General features: G+C 39.0%; 1 protein-coding gene across 1 annotated transcript in view; it reads right to left on the bottom strand.

Moving 5' to 3' along the window:
* The window catches only part of LOC140233293 (uncharacterized), a 177,877-nt gene extending 169,141 nt beyond the window's left edge, over positions 1-8,736 (bottom strand). Inside the window, exons 1-3 of the mRNA XM_072313402.1 lie at positions 8,661-8,736; positions 4,755-4,880; positions 1,245-1,628 (exon numbers count right to left, since the gene is read on the bottom strand). Coding sequence (XP_072169503.1) covers positions 1,245-1,628; positions 4,755-4,880; positions 8,661-8,736 — 586 coding nt within the window. The remainder of the gene's footprint in view (positions 1-1,244; positions 1,629-4,754; positions 4,881-8,660) is intronic.
* Between the last annotated feature and the right edge of the window lie 4,178 nt (positions 8,737-12,914).

Here is a 12,914-nt window from a genome sequence, read left to right as displayed (position 1 = left end):
ACCAGATAAGAAAGATGGCCCTCGCGAAGTCTGTTCATGTGAACAGCACCCATACAGGAGTGAAACCGCAGACAAAAGACATACGGATTCATAAGAATACACATGCGTGCTTATTGCGAAATTTCCCTCCGCGAAAAAAAAAAAAAAAAATTATGTTGCCACAAATGCACGTACTGTATATTCTCAACTACACGAGTATCTATGCATGCAAATATGATTATCTAAATTTTCAGTGAAATAGATGGCCAAGCTTTCATCTACCATGACATGGCGATGGTATTTCCTTAATGTGAGATATCATATGGTGCTACAAGTATTTAAATGAGCAGGGCATTTCGCGGAATAAATGAGCACAGAGAAGAGTTAGCGCTCAAGTATGACACAAAATGCAATGGCAAAAAATCACGCGAAATAATGGAAACTCTTTGAAATGAAAAGGCAACTCTAACATTTGAAACGTTGTCACACCTCGAACCTTTCGTAAATCTTAAATTCAACACTCAAAATGATGGATTAATCATTTCATTTGTAGTTTAAAAAATGAAATGATAAATCAAACATTTTGAGTTTTAGGTTTCATTTAACAGATATTTTTTATGTACGCATACACAAACACACACACATACACACACAAGGACAGACAGACACACGCACACACACATATATGTATATATGAGTATATATCAAATACATACATGTATAAAATTTGTCTGCATTTTATGTACACAAAATATTACGTGTGCTAGACTTATCTGTTTTTTTTTTTTACTCCATCACGTTAACAACTGCAATTTCATTGTCCTCCTCACTACTCCCCCCCCCATGCACACAAACTTATAAAAAAAAAAAAAAAAAAAAAAAACAGTTGGTCTATGGAAGTCGTTTGTCTTCAAAAAAAAACCCCTCTGGAATACGGTTTCGTCCTCACCTTTACTTAAACTTTTCTGCAAACAATCCCAGCCAAAATTGATAACTCATCAAAAGAGAAAATGGACCTGGAGAAAATAATTTTATAGGGTTAAACTGCGGTACTCCTCGTATGACCTTTGGTCTTCTCGTTTTGGTGTCCCGCCACTAAATGTAAGATTATCAACTTGAATATGAAATAGTAATTTAACTAACAATGACGGATCTACAAATTACTCTTAAGAAACTGATGTAGCTTGACTGAATATGAAATAAATGATGAGACAATGACATTTAAGGTAAGGTAAGGTGGAAATGCTAATATTACATGCACTTACCAATAGCTGACCAAGAAATATTGAAGCCCGCGCCTTGGATGTTTTTGTCAGTGGCAAAAAAGAACCAGGCAGAATCGGTGTTATCCAACGTGAAGGAATCCGGTAATTCGGTGCCAACAAAATGGTAGATATCTAGGTTTGGTTGATCCTCATTACGTATGTTTGCAACATCACCATATCCAAGGCCTGGTCCAATGTAGAGGTCGTCCTTGTCGGCTTCGACCCAAAACTGGTCATTGAAAGTAAAAGTGAATCCAGTCGCCTCAGGGACAAACAGAAGGTAGAGCCTTGAGTCGAAAGCATTGTAGTCGGATGGGAAGTTCGGCGATATAAAAAACCCAGACCGACAATCTGTTCCGTAGCATGTCGCTATTGCTCCATTATCTGTAATCCAATAAAATACAAAGGTAGCAATAATTATCACTATAATACTGCACAGAATTCAACTGAAGTTCGTTGGATATCAACAGTTATGCAGGGTTGCAAGCAAACCCTCCAACTGGCAATACTGGCTTGTACATCTAAAACTGACCAGAAATGTCGCTATGGCGACTGGTATGCCTCCGCCATAATGCATGATTCTCCTAATAGGTCTATAGTACATGTGGACAATGTGTGTGATGACAGTTTAACATAATTGGCAACATATCAAAATGACATGTTTGTCACAAATGTGTTGAATGTTCACCTTTCTTGACCTACCTTGTATGTAGGTTTAATTGGATGAATGGGAGAGTATGTATTTGGGGATTTGAGGACTTTTACTTGACTTTGACCCTTCTATTTATAAGTTTATGCATTGAGTAATTTTCAAGGTATGGAGAAAAAGTGCAATTTCTGTATTGAATAGCGGTAAATTGTTAGCATTTTCACCTGGCCTTGACCCTTGGCCTTTGACCCTAAAATTCAGAGGAAAAAAAAAAAGAGAATCACTGTCAGGCAGATCATGCATAAATACGTACTAAGTTTCAAGATAACTTGAGCCACTTCCGAGATATGGAGGAAGAAGTAAAGTTCAGGACTTTCACTTGATCTTTGACCTTTTGACCTTTGAGGCAGCTTTTTGGTAAAAAAAAAAAAAAAAAAAAAACTTCCCAGAGAATCTCTATTGGGTATAGGCCAAGTTAAAAAAAAAAAATCCTGCAGGCATTGTATGAATATGAGGGAAATAGTAAAATTTTGAAGAGTTGACCTTGACCTTTGACCCCTGACCCCCATGAACCAAAAATTCCCTAGATAATCACTGTCAGTCAGTACATGCATATATACTGTGTTCCATGAAGATACCTTGAACCATTTCCAAGATATGGAGAAAAAAGTGAAATTCTAACATTTTCACTTGACCGCTGACCTTTGACCTTTAACCTCATGACCCGAAACTCTCACCAGAGAATCTCAATTGGGTAGTTCATGTATACTAAGTTTCAAGAAAATATCTTCAGGCATTGCATAGATATGAGGGAAATAGTGAAATTTTTAGCATTTGACCTTGACCTTTTGACCTTTGACCTTAAACATGTGCACCCAAAAGTTGACAACTTCACCCCCTCATACATACATGCCAAGTTTCATTAGGATACCTCAAAAGATTTTTTAGTTACGCTGTCCACGAAATTGATTACGGGCGGACGGACGGAAGGAAGGACGGAAGGACAGACGGACGGACGGAAGGGCGGACGGACGGAAGGGCGGACGGACGGACGAAAGGACGGAAGGACGGACAACCCGAAAACATAATGCCTCCGGCACCACTTCGTGGCGGAGGCATAAAAATCACGGTGATAGAAAAGACATCATAGCAACATCATCCCTTCCCTTTCGTAACAAACATCGCTTATAAGCTTTTGAAACGCTGTGATATTTGATGTGAATGACATTATTTTTCATTTCATTAAAGAAAACTTAGTGCATGAGGATGTCTTGTGTGTAGGTCAGCTGGGGTCTTGTTTGTCAATGACATCATATCCTGATATAATCTGCTTCATAGATCCATACCGTTGTTTTCAGAAACGCTCGGGGGACTTGATTCTTCTATTTCTTTCGATTCTAATGAAAACTCATTCTACTTCCATGGCTACCTGCTCAATTTACATTTCTTTTTCAATCCAACCACACGGAGGCGTGTTACTATAACAAGTAAAGGTCTCATATTTGAATTAGACACACACGTCAAAATAAAAAAAAAAATAAAAAAGATACGAAATAAATGAAAGATTCAGTGCATGTCTGACGTGTTTCATATCTACCCTAACTATAGACCAACTTATTTCACTCCAATCTTGAAATTTGCAAGAGTGGTTTATCAGCTCAAATCTCTACACAGAGGTCCTTAATGAGTACGGTTTTACGGATGTAGATTTTTTTGCCTTTTTTTTCTAGATCTATACACACACACACACAAAATAAAGTTACCCTAAATTTAAAACAAAAAATATATCGCAGAAGGATTCACTCCCATCAACTAAATTAGTCTTTGACAGGTTTGTGTGACCTATTTTATGTATTTTTCCCTATTAGATTTATCTTAGTATCCTTGCTACGAAAATGTGACGGAATTCGAGCTTGACCCTGTCAGAGTTAAGATTGATTCCAATCAATCGTAACTTTCAGGAAATCTGAAATTTATTTCAATTGCATTTTATTTATTTATTTTTTTTTAAGAAGGGCCCTGGCAAGTTCTATTCACAGGTGTGAAACCCACAGCGCCGTTTTACTTAGCGCTCTCACCGCCAGCTTTTGTGCACAAATATTTAGCAATATTGACACTTTCTGCGCCATAAATCACATTGTGTGCACAAATTTCACACATAGGCATAATGTATTATGGACAGGAAATACACGTGGTGCAGATAGGGTTAAGCGTAAAAGCAGATATTAATCCGGCAGTCTATTGAGAAGCGAAGTAATCTAGTATAATCATCTTCTTAAATATATTATTTCAGTTTTTGTGTCAAGTTACACGGGGAAGAGATGGGATGAGCAACGCCTTGAAAAGCACAAGCAGTTCTGAAAACAGACCGGTTTACTCAGTATCTTATGCATTCTTGTACAAAATAGTATTGTATTATTATTTTTATTACCGGTATTAATTTCTTACTATCATATTGTACGGGTGCTTTTGTGCATTCTCCCCGATATAAAGTACATGTATGTAATGAACTATTCCTCTTTCTTTTTCTTTTTTTGTTTACTTGCGTTGAATTGGGTCAGATTCGATAGGGAAATCGAGGTGTAACAAGCTTAAAGTGCTGACAATTAACATCATACATTTTCAGAGAGCTGGATTGACATGCGTTAATCACTAACTGCATTATTACATCTACTGCATGGGCAAGCATGAGTGTGTGTGTGTGTTTTCTTATTTCTTTTCATGTGAATATGCACGTATTACATGTATCTAAGGTTTAATTGATAGAAATTGACAACTTATGTGGACCGGTGTGTCATTTTAACAGTATGGTAGACCTGAAGAGAATTGTTAAATCCACACGTACTACAACAGATACTTACCAGCCTCGAGTGAGCAATCGTAGCGTTGGACTCTGGTGTTTTCACACTCGCAGGCATAGGCAGATTCGGCAGAATTCGGCCTATTAAAGCAGTTTTCTCCATTAGGACAAAGGTTCGTTACGCAAGCTGAAGAAGAAAGGTGGACAAAAGAAAAAAAAAATGAACGGACTACAAACACACGCAAGCACACATACAAACACATTATATTATGATACCAACTGATGAAATAAGATCTTATACCATGTTTTCTATTAGCGATTGCCCTCATGCCATGTCGACTTCTCTGTCGCACGAATCTACAAAAATAACTAAGTGAGGGGTTGGACGCATTAGCCAACTTGTGTTTATCACAGACCACTGACTAAATAACGAAAAGATAATGTATACTACTTTAATTGTTATGTAGTTTAAGCCCTCGTTAAAAACAAAACAAAACTGCAATGTATCAATATACATGTATCAATATACATGTATTATCAAGTATTGAAAATGACTCAAGCAAAATTGTTCCTTTTTTTGTAAGTTATTCTAACTACACACATCGTAATCATTTTCTCCCATGTTTCCGTGAGAGGTGGCGAGTGGAGAGAAGTGAGAGTGAGAGAATAAGGCAGGCGGCCTTTTAATTAGGGGCCTACTGAATAAATAATTAAATACTGATAGTGACTGTATAAGAAACAACGATTGTAAATGTTTGACGTGAGGTGTGTCAAGATCAGTGATCTCTACCGAGATTGTGGGTGTTATACCGGATGGACTACCAAGTGGATGATACCCCCCCCCCCTTTTTTTTTCTACTGAATGGCCTCATCATCGACGTGTCGGACCTGTTCGATCTACTAGAAAAATGACGCAATCGTTCGAGGGTCGGAAAGTTCGCTGAGCTCACTGTCTGTATATCAAAAGGGACACTGCTCATAGGAGGGGAAAAGCGCCCTCTAAAGGACTGGCTACGTATCAACTTTGCGGCCTCGAAAGATCATCATTCATTGATTTGAGTATATAGTATGTACAGGACGTGTACCTATCAGATTGGAGAATAGCCTACATCACACGCAGAACCCCGACACCCGAGTTCTTCTTCTTCTTTGATGTTGTTGTTGTTATTGTGTTTTGCTTTTTTTTTTTTTTCCCGGTTACCTCCTCCGATGGATAGGTGGGTTGCTTGCCTAAACACTTGTGACAAGACAATACAATGTGCCAAATTTCATTTGAGCCGTTACAGAGTTCGGGTATTCGTTGTTTGAAACAACTATCGTTTTCTTTTCCCCTTTGATTGTTCATGGCGAAGGGTATTGTATTTGGATAATCACACCACTGCTCAAATAATCTACCATACCCTACTTTTTTCTTCTCCAAACTTTTTTTCGCTCCCATCTATCTCATTGAATAGCACTCCAGCATTTAACTGTACGTGATAAATTGATATCTTAAGTAGATGCAAACAAAAGCAAATGTTTGTATATTTCTTTCGTTTTCACTTACACAAATGTTGGAATGACTGCCACTTTGTATACAATTTGTCACGTCTACCCGATACAGAGTAATCTTTCTCTAATTCTTATGTCATTCAGTGAGCATTTTCTTCATAACATGCATAACGTTAAAAATAACTATTAAGTTTATGTACAAAATTTAAAGCGTTATTTCTCTCCTCTTAACAAAACCAAAAGTGCTTCCTAAATTCAAATTAATCCGTCCTCTAGAATTTTCATTTATTCATATTTCTGTTTCATTCCAACTTGTTTTACTGACGTCACTTTCATAAAAGAATTGAATCCTGTCGGACCTGACTCTCTTGATGAAACTCTGGTATAACAACAGTTCGCAAGTCAAGATTCTTTAACGAACCGACAGCCTGACTGAAAACCCAAGTTATTATCGCTCACATGCTGTGTACCCGATTCCTTCAAGCTTCATTTGGAAGGGGTAGTTACGGAATTGTTCACGCGCTTGATTTTTTTTTTTCTTGGCAAAACAATGGGATAGCTAAAACGTATCTAAGGAATTACATGACAAAATGAACAAACTGCAACAAAATGCTACATTAATGAGGTTCTAAATTATCTTTTTTTTTTCCATTGTAATATCAATGACCTGTGTCCAGGGGTTTGCATTATTATGGTTGTGCTTTTCTCGATTTTTTTTTAACACAACACAAGTCAACCAATCGCACTGCCTCTCTTAATTTTGGTCCTTCCTAAATATTCAAGGTCATGAACCCCTCTCAATGGATCACAGGTAGGTGCCAGTTGAACATTTTTCTCAATTTACCATTGAATATACCAAAAGACATTATAGAGAGCTCTGATTACATGTATTTTGTTTTATTCCCTGTCGATGCGTGGGGTGAATAGAAAGCGAACATTATACCCTCACGGATGCGAATGAGGAAGAAATGTAAAGAAAATGTAATCTACATCTGCTTTAAAAATTCAGAGTACATGAGCACAGTTTTGAGCACATTATGACTAGCTTTTGAGGGATTTTCATGCCCCCCCCCCAAAAAAAAAAAGAAAGACAGTGACTGAATTCGCGCCCGTACCATCTACAACTGTACAAACTACATTGTTTCTTCGAGATCTTTTCCAGACCGTATTCCCGAGTTCACTGCACTCAGGAGATTAAGATTTATTACAGAAAGATTTATTCTGAAACCAAATAACCGAATGCGTCTTACTCAACTTAAAGGGGGAATGAAACCTGAATATATAATCTTATGTAGATTATGGAGATGAAGCAATATTGGTAGAACGCATCGTTCAAAGTTTTACGAAATCGGGCAATCTATGAAAAAAAAAATCAGGACTTTCTTACAGTTTCGGTGCAACCATTGCTGGATCAGAGCAACCACAGCGGTTCGTGACATCAAGTTTAGAAAACGATATAAAGAAAATTTGTAAAAATCAAAGAACATTTCTACATTTATGAAAAGTGAAACTACATTCCTTTGAATTGTTACGACATATTCTGTTTAAGTTAACACTATTCTCCCTGCTTTTTGAAAGAGGTAAGTCGAGTGATCTTTCACTTTGCTATCAGAAAATTGACTTGTTGACGTTTTTTTCCTTTTCTTAATGTCGTTTTCCATACATGACGTCACAAAATTTTGTAGTCTTATTCTACCGCTGACAGCACCAAAACTGAAAAAAGGCATATATATATACATGTATATAACTTTGGAACGAAGCGTCCGATTTTCGCCAAATCTTCACTGATGAGTTCTACTTATATTGCTGCATTTACTCAATCCACATTGTAATCTAGGTTTAATTCTCCTTTTAAAGAGTTACGACGACGATGTGGACAAAATTGAAATACCTCCATAACATCTATAGCATGGCTATAATTGACGGAGATTCACTTTCATTTGGTAGGTGTCTTCTTGTGATTTGTGATTGTGATTGTGTATACGCGAGATAATTTTTCGGAAAACACAATAAGCATTGAAATTCTCATCCACTCCCTAAGGTAAAGCGCAAGCATAACATTAATGGACAATATATTGTGTGCGGTTTGCTCTTAAAATTACGATTCATTGTGCCGAGACGTTTCCGTTCCCATTTTTTAAATAATTTTAACGCCTTTGATACCTGCAAAAAAGGAGGAAAAATTCGAAAAGTATAGAGAATGATAAGGAAACGACAGTCAAAGATTTGGCGTGTGTCATATATAGTCAGCCACCTGTCCCGTAAATTAGATGTGGCAATTATAAGGCCATGCAAAATAGCGAATAAGGCCACGCTTTTCTTCATTCAATTCTAATGTGGAATTGTCATGATTTGAATAACTTAGGTGACGTATATATCAAAGGTTTCACGAGTGTATACAGACAAGGTATAAAGAGCTAGGGGCCCTTGTGACATACAACTACACACTACATGTATGACAATCGAGACATCTTACTTTCTTGGGCTACCGAGAACTGCCACGAGACAACTGCCACCAGTGCCACCAGAAGGAGCCCGCAACTTGGTGCCATTTTCCTGCTGGTGCAGATGCGCCGTAACCACGGACGGATGAAACGCGAAAAAATTCCTGTTAAAGTTTTCCTGGTAGTGGAGGTTAATCGTTTGTGGATAAAATAGTATCAGCAACGGGATGGTAGAGCTACAGGTCACAGGCGTGTGGAGGGTTGCGAAGAATACCAGCTAACTGATGTGTGTGGTTCCACGGCAGGGAGGAAAAAGGACATCAGTGAGCATCATCGATAAGTGATGTGACTATACACGAGAACGTCTGATCCAATCCACGGACCAGGGTTCCTTCGTATTATATACTATTGTGACTTGGCAATCCTGCCACGACCCCCTCCATCCAATTCGACAAAAGGAGTGCCGTTATGAAAGAGCCAACACCCATTTCATTTTTTTTTTTTTTTTTTTGGGGGGGGGGGGGGGTAATGATAATGGTATCTTTGCATAAGTCTCTCCCGTTCTTCCTCCCTCTCTCCCTCTCTCTTTCCCTTTCCATCTCTCTCTCTCTCTATATATATATATATCTCTCTCTCATCTACTGCTCTGAATGATAACAATAGAAGCGCGGGGATTGGTTAATGTCAATACCAACTGTTCACCTGGGAAGGCCACGAATACAGAAAGAGTCTGTTGACTAATTCACAACTGCTCTCGCGGGCACGCACAATTCCGCTCACTCTCTTCTCTTCTCATTTTTCCTTAATGACCTCTATTTTACTGTAAACTTATGGAAGACCTTCCTGTGAAAGACATGGCCTTAAAAATAACCCCACTCATGACTCATGGTTACATGATTTCAGCAACGTCAGCTGACCTCTAAAGGTTTGAAGGAAACGCATTCGCATCACATAGAATACAAATGAGCCTATAGGTGACGTTCAATGTGGCGCAGGTCCTTTAGGCCCAAAACTTCATAGAGGGCTACAATGGCTGGCAGAGGCGATACAGTTATGGCACGGACTTATTATACACGAGGTCGTATCTTATGTGGTGACCGGACGCAACTGCGAGATTCCAGATAAATACAAATAATGCTACCTGAATTGATGAGAAATTATGATCTTCTTTAAATTCCCTGAAAGGATTTTGCCATTGAAACGGTAGCGAAGGAAAAGATTTTGTGTCGTATTGTCCATAAGTACTGCACACGCCAACGCTTAATCAGGAATGTATGGGAGATGACCTTTATCCCTTTTAAGCAACTGTCCCAATTAAAAGAGGTCAGATTTTAATAGTAATCTGTACAATACTAGTGCTTACGGGCCCTCACATCCGATCGTAATTTGCAAGCACACATCACTTGGTAACAAACTCAGGTTGCCTATACATGTATATGAGCCCATCACATAATGATTACAATACCAATCTTGTATCCATAATTCATCGGAGATGTTCTTTAATTTCTATATGATATCGTGAGGGCAAATTTGCTTTTGATTTGCATGACAAGGATTTTTTTTCCCCCAAGGAGCTATAGGCTGGGCCCAGCCTGCATTCTTCAGGAAAAGAACTTAAAACTGATGTTCAGTAATCCTTCAGACATGAACAATTTACAGAAATGCATGATAAAATGGCTTTTTATTACCAGGGCGTCCCTTTGTCAAACAACGGGCTCGTCCCGTTTAAGCGATCTAAAATAACGTGGCTGGTTATAACATCGTAATGGGTCTCTCGTATTTGTCGGGATGAGTATGTAATTATAATATTGACTAGGTCAGACCAGAATACTGGTCAAAAAGTTGATAGAGTAGGTCCTTCTCTATAATCACAGTAATTAAAGCGCTAGAACTTGTTCTATCGCACGTTTTGAATTTTTAGACATCTATTATTAAAGAAATTGGTATTCAGGGCGATGAATTTCTCGCGTTCAGCGAAGCGCAAAGGTATCCATGAAAGAGCGCAGGCACGCCAAGCTGCGTGTTTTAGGCTTGGAGGCTTGGATATGGAACAATGATCTTAATCACATGGTGGTTGAAGTGGTATCGCCAATGTCAAGTTATATTTGTGTATGCCACACCTATACTCACTAATTCGACATTATGTGCAAAACAAGGAAATGTCACAATATGAAAAATAACTTTTTTTTCTCTCTTTCTTCTCACAAGAATATACAATGTTTCAAGATGTACACTTGTCAAAATTCGTATCCAATTCACCGTCGGGAAATCACTACATGTATAACATATCAGCTAAAATGCGCCTTCATTATATTTTAATCGCCGACAAACAAAAGGAAACTGACCAGAAATAAATATGATTTATTAGTAATTCATTAGATTTTGATACCGCTGATTGATTTCGGCGACTGGATTATGATTGAGCCTTATCCTTATTTTCAAACAAGAGACCCGCGGGTCTAGCGCTCACCTGAGTATCGCAAGTTCACCTTTCACGCAGTCACTAATCTAAATTATTCACAGCTCTACTAAAATTTGACCAGGCATTCTCAAGTAGAAGATGAAAATGTACAATAAAAAAAGGGGCCCAAATTTTTTGAAGATTCCTTAATTTGGGGAGATTGGGGCCCCCTGGGGCCCCCTGGGTGGGGCATGGTGCCCATTTTGATAAATTGAGATCCTGACCCCCTAGGGATGCTACCTGCCAAGTTTGACAAAAATCCATCATGAGGTTTTCAGGAAGAAGATGAAAATGTACAATTCAGGCCCCCATTCGGACCTTCCCCCCCCCCCCCCCCCACCCCAAAAGGGGCACCCCTGGATCTGCTATGAACAAACTTGAAACTACAGTCATTAATGTACTCACTCATAGTATTATCTTAGCTCTATAACTTCTGATTCTAGAGAATATTTTTAAAGATTTCTTCATTTTGGGGGGTTTGGGGCCCCCTGGGGGCCCCCTGGGTGGGGCATGGTGCCCATTTTAACAGATTGAGATCCTAACCCCCTAGGGAAGCTACCTGCCAAGTTTGGTGAAAATGGGTCATGGGGTTCTCAAGAAGAAGATGAAAATGTACAATTTAGGCCCCATTAGGACCGCTCCCCACCCCCCTCCCCTGGGTCCCAAGGGGGCACCCCTGATTCTGCCATGAACAAACTTGAAACTACAGTCATCACTGTACTAACTCATAGTATCAACTTAGCTCTATCACTTCTGGTTCTAGAGAAGAAGATTTTTACAGATTCCTTAATTTTGGGGGGTTTGGGCCCCCCTGGGGGCCCCCTGGGTGGGGCATGGTGCCCATTTTTAAAAATTGAGTTCCTAACCCCCTAGGGATGCTACCTGCCAAGTTTGATGGAAATCGGTCTTGGGGTTTTCAAGAAGAAGATGAAAATGTAAAAAGTTTACGCACGACGGACGACGGACGACGCACGACGGACGCCGGACGAAGGGCGATCGCAATAGCTCACTTGAGCCTTTGGCTCAGGTGAGCTAAAAACGAATATTTTGCAATCTATTTTCGTTAATTTCACCAAATAGAATTGTTATTTGACCGGGTAAAATTTATGACAACAAGATGACTCTAAGCTCGACATGAGAGTAACCTTGACGTCTGATGTCAACCTTTGATTTACTGTTCACCATGTCATTACGCAACTATTATTGTTTATTCATTTTACCCTTCTTAACAGTTCGCGTTCCCTTCTGCAACCCTGAAAAATGGGATTCCTTAAATAAGCCGAGTAATGTACAGGGAGGTACTTCGGACCTAGTCATGTTCCCTTCTGCAACCGCGAAAATTGGATTCCTTAAAGGGGATGGGTTGTAACTGATCAGTGGGAATCAGTGGGAATGCTGGGGGATGATTGTTCCAATTCTTGGAAAATTGGATTCCTTAAAGGGGATGGCTAGTAACTGATCAGTGGGAATCAGTGGGAATGCTGGGGGATGATTGTTCCAATTCTCGTTGGATTCATTTAAAAGTACATTATATATCTATTGTTGTGTGAAAATTATTTGCTTCAGAACGGTCTATTCAAGTAATGTGTAGTTTAATGCCCCGTCACTGCACAGGCATGCCAACCTGGAAACATTAAACTGCACAGTACTTGAATATGGGACCATTCTGAAGCAAACAATTTTCACACAACAATAGATATATAATGTACTCTTAAATGAATCCCACAATGATTGGAACAATCATCCCCCAGCATTCCCACTGATTCCCACTGATCAGTTACTAGCCATCCCCTTTGGATAAGCTGAGTAATGTACAGGTATCGGT

The sequence above is a fragment of the Diadema setosum genome, chromosome 9 (genome assembly GCF_964275005.1).
Source record: "Diadema setosum chromosome 9, eeDiaSeto1, whole genome shotgun sequence".
Lineage (NCBI taxonomy): Eukaryota > Metazoa > Echinodermata > Echinoidea > Diadematoida > Diadematidae > Diadema > Diadema setosum.
This window is presented reverse-complemented; position numbering and strand designations above follow the sequence as displayed.